Raw genomic sequence first — 20,482 nt, forward strand, 5'->3', positions numbered from 1 at the left:
ACAGCATGGCCGCTCCTTTAGCTACTGTCTATCTGCCTTTGCTGATTCAAGTTTATTTTGGACAGATTTGCAAGATTAGAAACAGGAAAATGGGCACTTATATTCAGATTAATGTATTTGATGTGACGTTATATTTTGTGTTCTATGGAATAACAATTCTACCTATATTATTTAGCGTCTGATCATTCTCGGTAAATTCCATATCCATAAATGGAAATGGTCCGTCTCCACACCCTTCTTTAACCGATTTATTGTTGAACTCAAGCACTATGGCACACACAAAAGGCTACAGGTAACGTTATTGTCAAGATATTGTTGTCATAGAAATAAAACCCCAGTGTAGCACATCATTAAAAAGAACACTAGGAACACTGTTATTATGAAGTGCTGGGAAGAAGCGCTCCACAGCGCCCTGCCACCACTTTTCTGCCCAATGAAAACGCGATGTGAATTTTAGCTACATTACAATGATTAGAAAAGTCATCTAAGACAAATATGCTATAGCCTCATGCAAGAACTACTGGAGAAAACTGTCACATTCTCAGAATTTTGAAATCAACTTGCTGCCAAAGTATATAAGTAACTAAAATAAAGGGGAGATTCAGCATTTAGTTGCATCTTTTTTTTTCAATAGCATAGATAAGCAAATGTACAAGATATAATAACCGTCAACTTCTATATACCGGTATACCTCGAAACCGGTCTATTGCTGCAACCCTATTCCCTACCCAGTTATGATTTTTTTGTAAGAGATTATAAATGTTATTGTCATTTCAACTCTTACTTTAGGATTTCCTGCCATTTCCTCTATAAAGTAAGCCAGCCTGTCTGTGTCTGTCTTTGTGTAGTACACTCGGGTGCAAAGACAGACACAGGCAGCAGAGTGAAGTCTTGGAGAGTAGAGCAGACTTCGTAACATTGCTCACTCGCTTTTTTAAGCACTGGCCCAATTGGGCAACTGATTGATTGTATTTACTGGCCTGACATAACCATTGGGGATTCTTATTATTGGACCCTGCCTAACGATGAGAGCTCTGTCTGACTGGCCAGAGAGTAAACAGCATGAAGCACATTAGACAAACAGTGCCTTCTGATAGAATGCAATTTAACATGTTACTATGTTTAAAGTGCAATTTCGCAGTCTTTTACAATGGTTATCACCCAAGTTGACGTCACAATAACAATAAAAAACAATTTATTGTGCAGCCCTATACAAAATGGATGTCAACAGCCTCAGATAGAGAATAAGACTTGATAATAAGGTCTGCAATGAGCAGAGCAAATCGGGAGGAGACAAGAGAGCAGAGCTGATAAATCATGGTAACTCACGGCATGCTGCCAGACAGCTGCTTAACCGCTGTGCAGTCATAGAAGGTGAAATCCCTCGCTGTGACGGTGACGTCGCCGAAGCGAAGAGACAAGGTGACTGTGACAAAGTCTGAGGAGGACAAAACACAGAGAAAAGACAGCATGAGGAAGAGCTGAAAACCACATCATGTTTTACCTGAGCACAGCAACATGCGGACAGGGCCATTATCACCACTGATTCACAAAGTCTGGGATGAGTACAATGTTTCTCACACCACAGTGACAGAATGTGGCAGAAAGTTTGGTCCAGACAGCCAAAACCCAGATGCCTAATGAAACTCATGTGCACCCTCCATCTCCATGCTCAGCCCAGAGAGTGCAGACATCAACACAGCAGGGCTCAAGACTCTAAGACTTCCCTGCCATCAAACACATGCTCAACACCCATGATAAAAAATTACGTAAAACTAAACTTCTTACTGTTGTTTACAAAAATCCTCTACTCAGTTTATACAAACTTTCCGAACCAGCTGATTTGGGAAAAACACTGTTAACGCACCCAAAATGTTGGTAATTATTATTATCATAATTCTGTTGCACAAGAGAACTGTTTGTACTCAACTACAGTAAGTACAGTGAGCCAAAGTCAAACCAGGAAGTTGGTTTCTAAACTGTGATGTTTGTTTACGACCAGGGTTAGGGAATAACAGAATACAATTAACATTATTGAAAATATAAAATATGAGTAACTGTAATTAGTCAGTTTAAATTGGTGGTATTCTGAATACAATTACGTCTTTAAAAACAGAAGGGATTATTTTTGTAATGATTTGTTTTATTTACTCTAACAGAGCAACAGCAACAAAATCAGACTGATTGCACTGGAAGGTCCTAACTGGCAATGAATGATGCAGTGAGCCATTTTGAGCTGAGCACTTATTGAATGTCCTCTTTTTATTTATTCCTGCCACTCACTTTGAAAGTGTTGCTACTGATGAGGAATGGCTGATTCATGAAATGAGGGGTTATCTGCACAACACCTCCTCATTTAAATACCAAAACCAAAATAAGGTGGCAGCTGAGCTGGATGGAGATCGCCAGAGAGCTGGAGGTTTCTGATAAATGATCATAACAAGCAACTTGCTGTTGGTTAAACTGTACTTCATTTCCAGTATATATCTCAATATAAATCATGTGCTATCTGTTTACCAATGACAAACGCAGAAAGATAGCAAGTACTCGACCATCTTTCAAGTGGTTACATCTACAGTTGCACGCACAGCTGACAGGTAGCCTACATGGTTTGTTTACATGATGTAACAGAAGTGCATGTTGTACGTATTCAGTGTGGACAGGGAGTGACGCTGTTAGGACAGGATGTAAAATCATGAGGTGTTTTTCTCATAAACAGATTTTTAAAAAGTGTGTGCAGTATACCTCCACATGACAATGGCAAGACGATTCTGAAGTATTACAAAAGTAATCCAAAGTATTTAGAATATGTTACTTAGTTTGAGTAATCTAATGGAATAAGTTAGAAATTACATTTTTAGGCATGTATTCAGTAATCTGTAGTGGAATACATTTTATAAGTCACCCTACCAACACTGCTTACAAAGGGCAGTTTGGGACACGGTCACCATCATTTTCTTTTCCAAATCAGATCATTTTAATCCCAGCTGGTCTGAACATCTGACTGCAATTAACATGATGAGTACAGTCAGTGATCACTGATAGAAACTATGGTCCAAACTACAAAAATAAGAAGCTATGATGTGAAAACAGATTTTTTCTTTAATGTGTACCTGCCTAAAGGACAACAGCTTTAGCATACTTTAGGTGAGCCCAGTGTTTTGTTGCTACTTTGCATGATTCTAATTAAATTTTAACCCTACACAGTCATTTGATCCAGTGTTATTATAAAAACATTGTTAAGTGCAGCTTTAAAGGGACAGTTCACCAGAAAATCAGAAATACACATTTTACCTCCCACCTGTAGAGCTATTTATCAGTCTTAGATAGTTTTGGTGTGAGCTGCAGAGTGTTGGAGATATCAGCTGTAGAGAAGTCTGCCTTCTTTCCAAAATAATGGAACTAGATGGCACTCAGCTTGTGGTGCTTAAAGCGCCAAACAGAGATAAATAAATAACTGTAATACATTTGAAAAACTCAACAGTAATGTCTCTTTCTAGAAATCAGGACCAGGTTACTCAAGACCTCCAGACCTTGTTGTGAGCAGGAACTATCTTCTCTGTACTGAACTACACCCATCACCTCTATCACCACGCAGAAGGTAGCTGCAAGCTCACCTGGCACCACTAAGCTAGCTAACATTATAGCTAAGCCGAGGAAGACACCATTTATATTTACACATTACTCTGTCACAAGCACGATACTCTCGTCCAGATGTACTCTTCCTTCTGCGCAGGGATACAATTGGCAGGTGTAGTTCGATAGAAAGAAATTAGTCCCTACATGAAAATGCTCAGAATAAGGTCTGTGTTATCTTTAGTAACCAGGTCATGATTTCTGGCAAGAGACACTACTGTTGAGATTTTCAAATGTATATTTTTGGTGCTTTTTTGGTGAACCAGGTGTCATCTAGTTTCATTATAATGGATAGAAGGCAGACATCTCCAACACTTTAGACTGTTAAATAACACTACAGGTAAGAGGAAAAATATAGATTTTTGATTTGAGGGTGAACTGTCCCCTTAAAGCCTCCAACAGACTGTGAAATCTTAACAGTCTTTTAAGCTTAGTGCAAGCTACACTGTGCAACATGGATCTAATTAACTTGGGTATGACATCAAGTTTGATGTGAAAGCAAACATGAATCGAGCCCTGGCTATAGCGGCATTTATGCGTCAAAAAGGTCTGAGGAAGAGGAGGAGGGGGAGAATGTTGATGCGGTCATGGCTGGGAGGCCAACTTGGCATACCAATTTTGCTGTGAGAGCTCCTAACAGCAGTCACACAGTGAAATGGTCATCCCAAATTTCTGACAGTCATAATTTTATCCCAGGCTGTCTTTGATTGCAAGACCGTGACAACAGCCATCCTTGAACCTCTCTCACCATGCAACGTAGGGCCACTGTTTTAGAGCACGACCAAAGATATTGCTATGTTTCTTTCATGTTGGTCATCTTATATCTGGGACAGCCCAACATCACACGGTGTATTCTGGGATTTAGGGTCCAGCTTGTTACTTTCTGTGGGTGGAGAATTCTCTCTCTTTTTTTTTTTTTTAACACTTATTGAAAAGTTTTTACATACAAAATTTGCTGGTAGATAAGGATGACCCAGTCTCTATACGTTTTGGACTTGAAGAGAACCCTGAGTTTAAAAACTATACAATTTTTTTTTTTTTTTTTTTTGCATCAGTCCACATCAGAAGCTTTGTTAAACAGGCAGCAGTCAGGTGAGAATCTGATCTTCAGCTTTAAAGCAACAGTTGCCCTTACAGGCCTCCAGCTCCGCCTTTTTTTAAGTGAGCGCTGGCACTAAACCTCTTTAAGTAAAGGTAAGCTGCAGCTATATCCTTAAATGCAGCTTGTGTGTCCAGATCTCAGTAAACTCCCCAGGCCGATTCTCCCTGAGCCCTGCACCCTGAGAACTAAAACAAACTGCAAGTTTCAGGAATGCAAGCATGGGAACCTGCCTCTGTTTGTGTGTGTGTGTGTGTGTGTGTGTGTGTGTGTGTGTTTGTATAAGAGAAAGAGAGACACGAGAGACACACACACGCACACAAATCATGTGAATGTTTGGGTGAGTGTGACCTCTGTAGAGGTCTCAATTTTTATTTACATGCCCCCGTAAATCTTCTTTTATCGATGCCGCTGACTTACTATAACAAACAGGCTGCTCTCAACACGCTTAACAATCAACAAAACCTAGGAAAACCAAAGCTCATATCAAAGCATAGAATCACTCGATGAAATAGATTTATGGGGAGTTGTCTGCTTTAAAATACAGATTACTCCCTGCTGTGTAAGCTGGTTTAGAAAAAATGGATTGGGTTAGCCTAGATTCAGGAACACAGAGACTGAACAGTATACATGTATGGTAGTATGGTATGTCTGGGCATGCAAACACTCTCTCACACACACACACACACACACACACACACACACACACGTGCACAAAGATTAATCTCATGACAGGATGCAGCCAAATCCTCCAAAGTTGAAAGGTTTAAACCAGTAATTAAACTTCAGCTTCATCAGCTTTGTTCCAGAAACAATTACAATCAGGTCTGGGGTTCAAAGCACACTCACCCTGTCCTGGAGGCACCATGGGTACTTGGCTGGTGTCAGGAGAATGGCAGGTGACACCGGATTGGGTGACAATGGCAGGACTGTGGCTGTCCTGGAAGTAGCAGGAGTAGGACTCCTCTTTCTCTAACACTGGGAGTCCCGGGACTGACAGAGACACCTGACAGAAGACAAAAATTACTGATTCAAAGTCCTGGTAAATCATTGGAGTCAGAGCTACTGTGCTGTTGATTTGAGCCCCACCTAAACCATATTTGTACATGCTAAAATGCAGCTCAGTGTGGCCACACAGATCAGATCAAAATGACATACTTTATCTTTTCCTAAACTTGACCTTGGTGGAAAATGTCATGAGGTTGAGAAAAGATATAAAGGAGAGTTCATAAGGACTTATGCAAAGACAGCCGCAGTGCCGAGAATGTCCAACTGTACTTAAACTCGGCTCCATAATTATGTGACAGTGGATATTATTGAGATGGATCTATCGTGATAAAACTACAATGTTAAGAAGATGCACTACTAAAAGCGCTTCTCAGATACTTCATCCAATATGTTCTCATTGTGTTGTTTCTGTTGTTTCATGCAGGCTATATAAACGTGAACAAGTGAGTTGGTGAAAGATCTTACTTTCTTACCAAAGATAGATTTGAAATAAAAAAAGGAATATGGGCTACCAGTCACAAAAGTAAAACTAAATGGCTGTCATATAAGAATGGCTGCTCACACTCACTCTCAAGAATCCCAATTAGTATGGTTGAATGAAAATTATTTTCAAATTTATGCATAATAGGCACAGCGTTTGTTTCATGAATGGCGGAATGGTGCATCGCTTTAAATGTTGCTGCAACAAGGAATTGTGGGATGGCATTATCTTCTTAGGTCAAGCTCCCAGAAACAGTGCAGGATTTGAAGCCAATTTCACACAGTGGATAAACGTGGAATTACAACATCCAGGCCCATCACGTTACGCCATTGGGCCCAAAAAGACTTACCTTTAGACTTAGATTAGGAAAGTGACATTTGTAAAGCAATGGAATTTTTTTTTTTTAGTCTCTTTCACCAACACAGCCAAGCTCTACAGAGGAGTGAAGCATAAAGTTGAGGAATCTATGAGTACAGCAGGAAGGGTGGCTTTAACTTGTGACGCCTGGACTTCAAGGTCAGTGGATTATGGATTCCTTTATTTCACAGGACTGGCAACTGCTGTCTCATGTTCTCTAAACTATAGCTGTACACAAAAGTCACACTGGAGCAAACACTGCAAACCTCATGCAAAATGCAGCACAAGGATGGGGGATTGCCCATACAAACCTTGTTGTTGTAGCAGTCAACGCTTCGAACGTAAGTGTTGCCATTCAGTTAGTGGGACACCTGCATCTCAAGTGTTTTGCTCACAAGCTTAATCTGACCTCGTAGAGGGTGTTTAATCAGTTTTACGACAGTGTTGGTCTGTCTGTCGGCTTTGCATCACATTTTGTTGCCATAAAAATGACTGAAGCCAAATGAACAGACTGAAAACTTTATCTTATGAGGTAGAAATGGATTTTGATTAAGTTCTCCTTTGGGAAAATAATTTGCACTTAGAAAAAAAAGGTAATAAATTGTAATATGTTTCATTGCAATACTCAGCATATTGCAATAATATTGTATCCTGACCATAGTATCGTGATAATATCGTATTGTGGGTCTTCTGGTGATTCCCCCCACAGTCACAGCCTCTATGAAATGAGTCGTTTCACTGACAGGATTTGATGTTTTCGGTCAGATAACATTGGATGCCACGATGCAGAAGATGTGGGTAATTCCATACTACAGAAACTGAGCTTTACTACATGATGGTCTGGTGTATCCTATGCCAAATAAGATAAGAGTGGAAGCATTTCAACTCCTTTATTTAGTATTTAGAGAATTCTAACAGCTATTATCATGGCTGCCAATCAGATACTTTCTGGTCTTTTCACTCAGTTAGGAACCTTCCTACGCAAAACAGACTATTTGAGTTTGTCTCTGTCCTTTATCAGCACAATGAGACATCACATGTACCAGGAAGTGCAGAGGACAACCAACATCCAGCAGCAGACTGGTAGAGCATTGGAAGCATGATGGAGAAACAGAATTAGAGCACAATGTTCCCAAATGCAACAGGCAGAGTTACTGGACAGGTATCTCTGCATTACTGAGTCCACACCTGTGCTGTTACAGAGGACACTGAAGGTCACAATGCCAGTAAGTGATTAAACTGTCTGAACACATGAATCTGATCTGTTCACTTGTAAATGTCACTGTGGAATAATTTGATTGAAAAGTCAAACTGGCTCCCCTGCTGCAGGAGCATAAATCATACTGATCAAGCTCTGTGATTTATTATCATACTTTTATTTTTATTTCGGCTCCAGTGTTCTTCCTCATTCATGTGGTGTTTCTGCACTGCAGCTCCAAGATATTATCAGTCAATCAAGAGTCGGACCTCTACAGTGATGTCTGTCCTTGGATTTTCTGTCCATTAACCTACACCTTTCACCTAAGGAGTCAGGAGGCAGTCCAGCCACTGAAGGTTCAATATGTTTAATGAAAGAGAAACTTTGGTGATTTTCAACCAGCTCTCCATCATCACAGTGTGCATTGGCAAAAGTCCAGCAGACCTCTGCTGTCAAATGGGCAGAAGGCTCTGGGTGCTTGTGGCAGAGGGAAGCCAAGCACTGTTCATCTGTACACACTGTGATGACAGAGCTGGTTGAAAATCAGCAAAGTTTGCCTTTTACGGCTGTAGCAGCTGAAACTCTGTCAGTGACTTTAGTAAAAAGATAAACAGAGGGGAGGCATACACATGTAAATACACATAATGGAGATAGAGGGGCATCGAAACCCAACGTCCTGCCTGTGAGGGGAGGGATGAGGGGTCAGCGTTCCTCAGTGTCTTTTGGCATGGGTGGTTTCAAAGCCATTGCTGAACTGACACGGTCGCAGTTTCACAAGGCGCCCAGCTATCAGACACCTCTTTGAGCCAGCACCTGACTTTGCAGCACCCGAGTATTACTTGACGATAATGACAAAACACGCTAAATGACATGCTAAAAATAGACCTTGATAATAAAAACTAAGACGAAATCTATGTTTCATTTTACATTGATGAGACAAGATGTGACGAAAATGTTAATGGTGGACTATCGGACATTAACAACAGAGAACAGCCGTGCTTGTAATTATCTTCAAATGCCGCATGAGCTTCAGGCTGGCAAACTCTAGCAAATAGTCTGTGCCAGGATGTTGTGCTGACCACTGAACAGCAGCAGAGCAAGCAGCCACTGGCTGCCTGACTTCATAGCTGATCCCCGCACGACTCCATTCAGACTGGACTCAGGGTTTATGGTTTGATGCTGTTTGACAGGCAGGTAGGAGGCTCAGTTATCTGTGAGTGTAGCTGTGTTGTAAGTAAACAGTCTGAACTCAGATAAGTTTTCTCTGACAGAAGAAATTTTAGTTTTAATTACCAATTCAGCGAGAGGACACAAATTTAAACCTCCAGACTAACATGTTGCAGATTAAGGAAGAATTCAGGCTTTAAATAAATTATTTCTCTGCTTCTTAACTGTGAGACTGCAAAGTCAGAGTTTAGAATGAACCTGCGTACAAATCAAAACATCTCAAGACTGAAATTAAATCTAAAATAGCTGTCAAAATGAACACGGAGGTGAGGACAGAGCTGTATTACTAGAGTCTGCTATGGTGTTCAAGCAGCAGTATTTGGACAAACTGCTCATGATAAAGAACACAATCCACATTACTTGGCATGACTCATAAATTGTAAACTATCATGTTTTTGAACTGAGTGCGTACACTTGACTAACAGTGATAACAGAGCGTGTATCTCACAAGATGGCGCCCCCCTCATGTGACATACCTTCCCGTTCTAATTTGCACCCAACCTGCATATTTAGGCTCATACTGATTTTTTAAAATGTTCTTAAGTCATCCCCTCCTTTGATGCCACACCGTGTAGTATTGTATATATTTTGGCCTCTGCTGGTATCGACAGGTACCATCTTCCACACAGATGTCTGATACTGTGCTTTTCCTGCACCAGGACATGACAGGACAGGGCTCTGATCACTATCATCTCCTGACGCCCTGACACTTAACAAAGTCACATATCCAACACACACACAGGACCAGCCAGCATACAGTAAATCTCCCAGCTAAGCTGATATGGGACTATTGGACGAGTTACGGCAAGGTGATATGTGGGCCTGAGATTTATGGTATTTTGGTATGTGAGGAGACTGTTTTTGTATTATTTTGGGGGGTGGGGGCATCTGTGGATTTTGTATTGCAAGATATCCTTGAGAAAGGCCCGTAGATGTCTGAGGTTGATGAGTCTCTTAATCTGCAGTCAAAACCAGAAAAGATGCGTTCCCTCATCCTCCCTTAAATCCTTTGTGAGGACATGTACAGACCAGTACGTGAAGACTTTTGTTTTGCTTCTTTGCTGCTTGAGTTCATATAACTGTATTGCAGACTTACTGTCCTGCTCTCCTCCCTGCTGACATTGGAGGGGTTGAGGTCCTGGACTGCCAGACACTGCTGCTCCATGTCAAAGCTCCACAGCCACTGACCTGGCTGATTCCCACGAGCACACTGTGACTGCAACACACACCTGCAGGGGAAAACACAGAGGACGCCCTCTTACATCTTGTACACTACCTTCACTGTGTTTGTGAGCTAGAGACCGACTCTCCATCTCTGTCTCTTTAACTCTATTAAACAGCCACTTAAACTTGAGGCGTGCAAATGACCTTCAGTATATACTGCAGATCCATAAATCTCACTGTGATTGTAAAACTGCACACCAACTCCTTCCTGGATTGTTAAAATGTTTTTATAGGTAGTTGAGAGGTCTGGTTTCTATTCTAATGTAAAGAGTGTGTGAAACAAGTTGGAAAGAACAAGTAAAGACAAACAGATTCCAGAACTGGAAAATATAAAAACAGGACTGTTGTGAACGCAGGAAGGATAGAAGAAAATAAAAGGAGTAAAGATGGACAGAGAGAAAAACATCCAGGTGAGGGGGAGGAGGGAGGCCAGGTGGTGATGCAGAGCAGCGAGGAGAGAGGAGGAGACACAGATGGGATGGAAATGTAAATTTCTTTCATCAGACTCAAACACAATCCCACCAGAGCACACTCAGTTATTTTTTAAGATGACTTGGCAAAAAACACTTCAAACACTAACGAGAGTGCCAGCAGCCTTCTTGTCCTCTGATATTTCACTACATGCAGCACTGAACTTTTTCTTCAGTACCAGTCTTTGAAGTAGACCTGGGTGGATCAAAATTACTGAAAATAAACATCTCACAGCATAAACAGCTCATTTATAATGAATTTTAATTTTACAATTCTTACAAAAGCAACAACAGAATAACAAACACTCAATAATGCTCATAGTAAATCCCAGGATGTAAAAACTTCAGATAAGACTGTGATTAAAGCAAAACAACTTGCCTTTTTTGTTCTCCCTCTTACAATTGAAAAGTCAAATTTATAAGCAAAAAAAGCATCATTACTTAATCTAATACACTCAAGTGATTTTGCAGCTACAGTTTTACTCTGTGTGGTTCGACCAGTAGCTTACAGTGGCTGATACTAGCTAGTGTTAGCAAACTTTAGGCACATATTGCTGTGTTACTGACATAACTGAGCCAGTCTGCTTTGTGATTTTCTTCTACTTTTCCCACTGTTAAGCTACGTCTTAGCATTTAGCATTTTCATGTAAGTATCATATGTGGCCACAGTGGCTGCTGTTCAGCCAAGGTTCCATAGACTGGCTTTAACAATACAGATAAAAGTTTGACATTTTTATCTGGTTACTATTATTCAGTCATTTTTTTCTGAGATAGTCTACAACGGTGTATTAAGGCCATTGTAGGTTAAAAAAGAAAATAAGAAAAAATGCGGGGCCAGCAAAGGGCGGTAATATTCACAGAAAAACCTCAGAATTTCTGAGATTAAAGTAATACATTTTCAGGAAACAAACCTGGATATTCTCTGAGATTAAAGTCATAAATTTAATAGGAAGAAAACTCATAAATTCATGAGGAAAAAAAAAATTCTAAGACTATTAAATTAAGACATTTTTGTAAAAAAAAATGCCTTAAGGACTTTCTGCTAGAAAGTCTGGTAACGTATTAAAGCGTAAAAGTCCACATAGGGAGGAAGCCATAGTCAATGAATGAGTCAAGTACAGGACTATAACCCAGGAGACTCGGGTTTTTGTCCCATGTGAGTCAACGATGGCTCATTATTTTCAGACTCAGCTGACTTATTATTTTCATCAGGGTGTATAAAGTTGTTGAATGCACACTGTACATAAGCAGAAGAGCTGAATAGACTCATTCATGTTTATGTCATATTTAAATGTTGCTAGGATGCCAAGGGAGGACATCCAGCAGATGGCCTGGCTGTGCCCCAGACATCAGAAAAATTCCATTTTGGAACTATTTTTGAACCGTAACTGAACGTATGGATTGGACGTTAAAACGGCGGTCATTTAACGACTCAATGTTTGCTGGGATTCTCTATTTACTGGTGCCAGTCATGATTCTATAATCTCAGAGAGTACCCAAGTGGCTTTCTTATAAATTTACAACTTAAATCTTCCTCCCCTGCTGTGTTTTTTTCTTTAATCTACAATGACCCTAACATTCCATTGTACTGTTTTGCGTTATTCTCTCCAAATCAGAAATTATAATTTTCTGTATGTTGTAATTGAAGGAGGGGTAAAGATGTAATATAATGTAAAGAGAAGATGGTGCCTTTTGTGTCACAAGATGTGCCAACATTTGCTACTTTTGTCTAATGTACAATAAATCTTAACATATATTCAAATGACACTGATACAAAACCAAAAAAAAATCAACAAATTACTGTAACGGACTGTTCTTTATTCATTATAGGATGGGGTGGCTTAGGTGTGACTACTTCTTTTCTTTTTTTTTTTTTGGCTACCTAGAAGCTACAAATATTTTCCCTTGAGCCTCTCTGAGTGACTGGCAGAAAATGCAAGACCCTCCCTCCACCCTATATTAGTTATTAGATTTTTAAAAACTTACCCTTTAAAGTTTGAAAGTAAGAAATGGAAGACGAAATCCCGGAGTTGATAAAAGCCTCAGTTTTTCACTCTAAATTTTAAATGAGACATAGAATAAATTGATTCTGATGAACTATCACTATTTTAACTCAGATGTGATTATGTTTTTTTTCTGACTGAGGCATTTGTCGCACATAATATGTTTGAGGATTGTTGGATATTTGAAAATCCAACAATTCTACAGTTACTGGCTATCATAAATGGTGTAATTTTGGAGATTTTTAAAAACATGCCTTCCAAACAAAGGCAGATTATTTTTGCATGTTTTCTTTAAATATCGGTGGCAAAGCAGATACAAAATACAGCCATTTAAAGTTGTCTGTCCCTCCACTGAGTCAAAATATAAAAACACAAGTCCCTCCCCAGTGCTTAAAAAAATTAAGTGACATGCCTCCCCCTTTTTGAACCAACCTCTCCCCCTAGTCCTAGCAATGTTAATGGCATGGCTCTGGCAATGTCATCCCAGCTGGACCAGAATGAAATATCTCAATAACTATTGGGTGACTTGCCAAGAAATTTGGTACCCATATTCATGTTACCCTCAGGATGAATAGTAATCACCCTGAGGACTCCCTGTCTTTTCATTTAGCGGCATCATCCGATAGAAATGTACATTTTTCCAATACATTGGTTTATGACAACACAACTGCAAAGCTGGTGACATGGTGATCATGGTAAATGTAATACTTGCTGAGCATCAGCACGTTAGCATTGTCATTGTGAGTATATTAGCATTCTAACATTAATGTTTAGCTCACTGCTCTGCTATTTATAAGTGCAGTATCACAGAGAAGCTAGCATGGCTGTGGACTCTTGGTGAATAACAATAGGTTAAGAAACTGTCACAGATCATTTATTTGTCTATCAGTTGTTAATGGACTAATTAATCCTTTCAGCACTGGTTCTCATGTTCTTTATGCTTTACATGTGATGGCTCTGATGTCTGTATTTGAAAAAAAATCAGTTCTCTGCCTTCAACAAATGAGCTACTTTGTTACATCAAGTCACCCCTTAAACTTTAGTTTTAGGTTCAGTTCAGTTAACTGCTTGTGTTTATCTCACCTTCCCTCCAGGACACACCAGCCACAGTAGGGGTCGTGGGCCAGCAGGCAGGAGTGGCAGTCTGGGTGCTGCTGGCATTCAGCCACTGGTCTCTTCTGCAGCTGGAACCAGGACAACACAATCATGTTCAATCGTGCAAGCCATGCACACTAAGCTTCGGAAATCTGATTAAAAAAGAATAGGTGGCCCACATTTTCCAGTGGAACAATGCAAAATGAAAATATGGTCATTAGAATAATCCTAACTACAGGCTGCTGTACTGGAAGAGAAAGAATTGGGGCAGAAACAAGAGAGTCAAAATTATTTCTCTTTAGCTTTATTACGACAACACAGGAAGGACGCGTCTAGAAAAAAATGCATGAAATGAGGCTACAAGAGTGCAATTACTGTCATGTTGCACCTGTGTGTGTGTGTGTGTGTGTATATACCATGTTATGAGTCATGATGAAGAGATGTTCCTCTTTCTGGTCCAGAATGAGGTCTGAACTGATAGCTGCTTTCTGCTGAATGGAGATGACAGAGTACTCCTCCACCTCGCCGTTTGGCCCCAGGAACACCTGAGGAAATGTACACATACATAGGGATGTTCAGATTATGTAATGATTTAACAGACTGCTGAATAAAAATATGCACTGAGCAGCAACTTAAATTGTGAATCACTTTAAAATGAAATTCTGTTGAATGCCTTCATTTTGAATGAGAGGATAAAAATAGATTGTTTCATTATTTTTTGCTTCTTGCAATTTTCACAACACAGTTACTGATTTTTTTAAAGGTCATAAACACACAGACTAACGTTAGAATTTTATCTGACTGTATTATACATGTTGAAGCAAATATGGACGAGAAATCTTGGGTGTTATTATGGAACTGGAAGTCAGTTACTGAGCATGCATGTCAACAGATCAATCTCTATGATGGCTGGTGAAGACTGTGTGATAAGGTGGAAAGTTTGGAAAACAGCTATTAAGTCAGTTCTTACAGGAATAAGCAGGCTGATTTCGGAATGGCTTGACTGTCATTAAACCTGTTCAAAGATGTTGGGCAACATTAACTGTATAATGCTAACAGTTAGCCCTGTCACTCTGTGTTAGTTTCCAAAAGATGAGCAGTGGTCTACAGAGGTCTGGTAAGCTCACTTCTTCCTAACTCCATATCTCCAGATTGCTTCCAAGGTCAAACCTCTTCAGATCTAATCAACACTGACTTGAGTGACATCACTCCAGGTCATTTATCAGACTTCAATCAATCAATCAATCAATTTTATTTATAAAGCCCAATATCACAAATCACAAATTGCCTCAAAGGGCTTTAGAGCATATGACATCCCTCTGTCCTTTGGACCCTCACAGCGGATAAGGAACTTTTTTTTAACATATCCATTTGTACTTCTCAACTCCTGTTAATAGACTCTGATGTGTATAATCAGTGGCATCGCCCTTTAACTCTAAGAAATAACACTGATAAATTAAAATAGTTGGAGCCAATAAATAACCAGACAACATGAGGAGGCCTCGACAGCAGTCTGACATTGTACTGGCTGTTAAAAGTCCAGAGCTGCTGTAATGTGGGTTAATACGAGAGGGCAGCCTGACCAACTGCTCCACATCAGCCTTTTGATGTTATTTACAGGAGCCTAAACATCAGCTTCATTCCATCTAATGACATTAGAGTGATATTCCACTGTGAGGGGATCTCTGCTGGAACAAAGAGAGCAATCATCCTAATGGCAAAATCCAGCACAGGTCAGGAGGAAGTGTGGATTCCCTGATCTGCCCTATGAGTTCAGGCATGTGTGCGTGTGCGTGTGCGTGTGTGTGTGTGTGTGTGTGTGTGTGGTAGTTGCAGACACTGGAGGCTGTGATGAATATGATATGGCGATTTAAGCCAGGATGTCTCCCTGATGCCAAGCTAATCCAATCCTTCAGGTATGTGGAGGATTTGAGGTCAGCTATGAAGTCTGACACTCTTTGATCCCACAGCTCCTCAAAGGCAGTCTGTCCAGGCTTTAATGCCTGTCCATCCAGACTAGAGCAAATAACTGAAACTACACAACAGAAGGGGAAACTGAAAGAAGTGACGAAACAACGTTCCTGTCTTCAAACAAGTAAAAGAAGAGCAGAAGGCACACACATTAGGAGCTTCTTCTATTAGTTAGAAAGACAATAATTTCAAGGTTTTTAAGGGTAAGTAACACAAAACATGTCAAATAAGAAACAGCAAAAACCCAGTGTCAAAAGAGGATTGGAAAATATAAGAAAGAACAACAGGAAGCTGTCTAAGAGCCATTGCATGCCTGCTGCACAAACCCTCTCTTTCTTCCACCATGATGCACTGAGCTGACCTCAACAAGACAAACATTCAGAGATGGAATCCTAACTGGTCAGCAATGAGTCTTCAACCATCCATAAGACTGGTGAGGTTTCAGGAATTAAACTTCCCTTAAAATCATACTGGCTCCTGTGTCCGAACTTCATTTAGCTCTCTTGTTATTCCCAGCAGCTGCAATTAGCCAATCGCTGCACAGCATGTTTATCTGCTAGGGGCCTGAGGTCAACAACACTGGGAGGGAGTCAAAACACAAGAATAGATTTTCCTATCTCTACAAACAACAAGGAAATTAAAGGGAACGTTTTAACAACTCAGTGAAGATGTTTGCATGGCTCGCCCTTCCCTCAGTCCAAACATATTGAAGCAAAAGTATAGTTTCTGACCCATAGACATGTCTGAGAAATACTTTACACAAGATTTTAAAAAGATTATACCAGTCAGTTCCCATAATTAGTTTAAAAGTAAGTTATATAATGGTTGTTGATCGGACAACTGTCTGTCACATCACAATTTAATGTCTCTAAAATACATGACAAATCATTCAGGAATTTCTGGAAAGTCCAGCTCTCGTACTTGAAAAAGGGATCCCACATCATGAAACATTTCCTCAGGGAGCCCCTCAGTTTGCACCTGATTTTTTCCAGTTTGACAAAATAAGGGCTTCCCTTATCCACAGAGTGTGTGAAGGAGGTATTGGAGACTTCCACTTGAGTAACACCAAGCATCTGGCATGTAGGGTAAAAAAGGCTGACAAAGCTGCCTCATGGGAATAGAGTGGCGCTACACCAAACAATGCAATCATAGTACTAGGTTGACCTAAAGATTTCCCCCGTAGGTCTGTAAGGCAGGGCAAGACTACTGTAGAACATGTGTACATGGCTCGCCAGTGCTTGGCTACACCAGTCCTAAGTTGGGTTCACGTCTTTATATACCCTAGAGAGCCTAACTTTTGTGAAATGGGTGTACTATTTTGCACTGGATCAGTCCATGTTTTGCACAGATAGATGATTTGTGTACCTTATCAAGGACACGCTCCTAAAGTTCCACAGAAAAAAACTAGCTGTAGGGAATAAATTTGAGCTTATATAGATGACATCACTCTTTTCAGGGCAGATCCTGGCTTGAGGAATATGTCCAAAATGTGTGAATCAACTGGCAGGAAACTGACTGGAAACAGGAAATTGGCCTTTCCTTTTCTAACATGACAGTGTCCTGTACCAGGCTTTATCGTCCAATTACTGTTAATTTCGTCAGCTATTCTTTTTTGATCTAGTCTTGAGGCCTTACACACCAAGGGCGTTTATTTTGTACAATTAATCAGCATATCTCTATGTAGATTTTTTTTTCAAACTGTTGTTTTTGTCACAAATAGCTACTTACACACAGAATGCTAACATTAAGTGATGATGAAGCAACGTGTCTTTTTTTAAACAACATAGATTTTTCTGAGCTTTGTACAATAGAGGCATTTAGGACGCATTTGACCTCATATCGCATTTGACCTCATATCTTTTGTAATGTTAACGCTAATGCGTCCTGATGCCTCCCCAAAAAACACTGCATCATTGATGCAAGACGTGGTGGTTGTTTTGGTGAAAGCACACCAAAGCTCTATAACTTGTCAATTTTACGCCGAATTGGATAAAGTGTTACATGACCATCCCTTGTTTTGCCCTGTGGAAGGAGATGTATCAAATTCTGCTGACAGTGTTATGCCCAGCTTAGGGCTGGGCAATAATCAGATTTTATTTTCACTTACGATTTTGTCTTCCTTTGATTTTCAAAACAAGATAATCGAGATAAGACTATTTTATGTCAGTATCAACTCTGTTATTATTTTCTGTATCACTCTTTTTTTAAATCCCTCTTAGTGGGGGAACATTAAAGGATAGATTCACATCTTTTTTTACATATGAATACAGCAGCTCAGATAACCTGCCAAGAGCAGATGATAAATCCTTAAATTTAAATCACATTTTTGGACACATTGAAGATCCTGCTGTCATCATCAAAATGATCAATAGCCATCTGTTGATAATGGCTGAATTTTCATTTTTGGGTGCACTATCCCTTTAAGGTGATCCTGGTTAGAAACCACAAATAAACTGGGATTTAAAAAAAAAAAAAAAAAAAGCATTGTCAATCTGCTTCAGAGGCATACAAGAGGAATGAAAGAGAGACTGGAGTTCAGTCAAAGACTCAGCTGCCACACAAAGGCACACACACACACCCATTCCCACTGGTGGTGTGTTGCAAACGGACAGACTAACTAGCAGGCTGACAGATAACAGATGTGAATGTGGTAGATGACACACCTCTGTTTCTCACTAGCTTACACCTGTCGCCGCACAGTTAGCAGACTGGTCGTTTCCGATAAATCAACAAATGCTGGAACAATCCGGAGGCCATAAAGACAGAGTGCAAGTCCTGCCCACAACAGAGGAGAAAACACTTCATCACTCTCCATTGACTTCATACTGAATGAAGGTGCCTCCTTATTACTTCAGTTTACTAACAAACAACAGAAAAATGTTGAAAAAGGTGCTGTGTGGTAGGATGCAGTACCAACAGGGTAAAGATCCCAGAACTAAGCTGCCAAACTGAAAGACTGGGCCTTTAAGAAGACAAAAGTGGATATTACATTAAGGGGTGTAACTTCCATAAAGCTGGGGCCAAGTTCCAGCTGCTAAATTTAGCCAGACAAACTGTAGAAGTTGAAGCTAACTAAGCTATGCAGGGCCTGGTTTCGATCTTTGTTGGCTTAAATGATGATCTTATCTATTGATTCTATTAAATAGTTGTAAATATCAAAGTATTTCACTATTGGCCATTTAGTGGGATCATTTCTCCAAGATAAGCAAGCTGAGGAAAAGGTACACTGAGACTAACTGCCAATATTAAGTTTGCATATAATATATTTTTTCTTCTCTGGTAAAGACAGGGTGCTAAAATAAACCTTTGACATGCTGAAATGTAATGTTTTTAGCGAGCTACAGGCATTTTGGTAGCGTTCCAGCTTTTGGTTGTACATTAGGGCGCAGATTGGTTTTCCCCTTTGGTGGGTGTGGTTTTCAGCATATCACACAATGTGAAAATCAGCTTTGCCTTCTGAATCAACTAACTTTTGAACACAAGATGTCAACACAGACATCTTTAAAGGATGTCAAACTTTATTGTTTTGTACCAATTTAACAAAATTTATTATCATAATTTTGTTGTGAAAACCACATGGGCATACATTGACTGTAAATACTTAAAAAATGAATGCATGAAAAAAGTTTGTTCTGATGATATCTTCTTTGCTACACGAAGAGAGAAAAAGACAAAATGAATGTCATTTGACAGGGATATTTTTGTCTAAAAGTCTCTGTTGTTTCTGTTTGCTTTCTTAAAAATGTTGCCTACTTTGTTCTCTTCACACAGTGACACCAGATTTAACCTGGTATTAAACATTCATTGTTGGTTGCTGCAGTCAGGAGGACGCAGACTGACAATGTATCTATTAATGACAGTGACACTGACATGGACTGTGTCTGCTTCTATGACTGATTACTCTACATCATTCTGAATGAGGGTCTCTGTTAAGAAGTGCACGTGTCTGCCAGTCAGCGATGACAGTGCACAACACGAGTACGGAGCTCCGTAATCTGGTCACAGGGATGTGCGGCTCAGTGTTTCGCTGGCTCTGTGTGACGTAACTGTGCAAAAATACGTTAATGGCTGTCATTGTGCTATTTCTGCATGCTGCAGGGAGGCCTCAACCACAAGCCACCGTTGAGAAAAAAATGGCACAAAGACCCAACTGTGTGGAGGCAAGCTCACGATCTGTAAACTTCTGATATCCAGGGGCCTCCCTACAACCTCCCTGCTCTACTGACCTTCCAGGTCAGTCTCGTTATTAGTAATCAAAATAAATATAGAAAAACACTATTTTCCGTGATCAACAAGCCCAACAACTATTGTGTGCTAAACTGCTTTTATGCTTCTGAGCGAATACACATGCTAAGCTGACACATTCTATTCCATACATACATGCCTGTTATCCTCTTAGATTTTCTCTGATTTTTCTTACACAACAGGACATTCCTTGTGTCTCCGTGTGTCTGGCCAAGCTTCAGCTACAGCCTGTTGAGGACAGCGTAATTCCAGAAAAGCTTCACATGATCCAGTCATGGAGCTGCACATTATACATGGGGAAGTTAGAATTTACTACTTCATGTTCTATAGTAATATTGTCCATTCTCACTACCCTAACTAGTGCTGGTGTCAACAAAAATTGAACCTGATCAGCTTTAAAAAGGTAGAATTTATTGGTCTGTGCGAGGCATATTGGATGGACCTATGTGTACCTCAGTAAAAAAAAAA

General features: G+C 40.0%; 1 protein-coding gene across 6 annotated transcripts in view; it reads right to left on the reverse strand.

Annotated features, from left to right (window-relative positions):
- The window catches only part of plxnb1b (plexin b1b), a 167,070-nt gene that overhangs the window by 31,879 nt on the left and 114,709 nt on the right, over positions 1-20,482 (reverse strand). For all 6 annotated transcript variants that reach the window (XM_050036910.1, XM_050036911.1, XM_050036905.1 and 3 more), the window contains 5 exons: positions 14,215-14,343; positions 13,787-13,887; positions 10,103-10,235; positions 5,585-5,741; positions 1,330-1,438 (listed from right to left, as the gene is read on the reverse strand). In XM_050036910.1, the coding sequence (XP_049892867.1) occupies positions 1,330-1,438; positions 5,585-5,741; positions 10,103-10,235; positions 13,787-13,887; positions 14,215-14,343 (629 nt within the window). The remainder of the gene's footprint in view (positions 1-1,329; positions 1,439-5,584; positions 5,742-10,102; positions 10,236-13,786; positions 13,888-14,214; positions 14,344-20,482) is intronic.

The sequence above is a fragment of the Epinephelus moara genome, chromosome 24, assembly GCF_006386435.1.
Source record: "Epinephelus moara isolate mb chromosome 24, YSFRI_EMoa_1.0, whole genome shotgun sequence".
Taxonomy (NCBI): Eukaryota; Metazoa; Chordata; class Actinopteri; order Perciformes; family Serranidae; genus Epinephelus; species Epinephelus moara.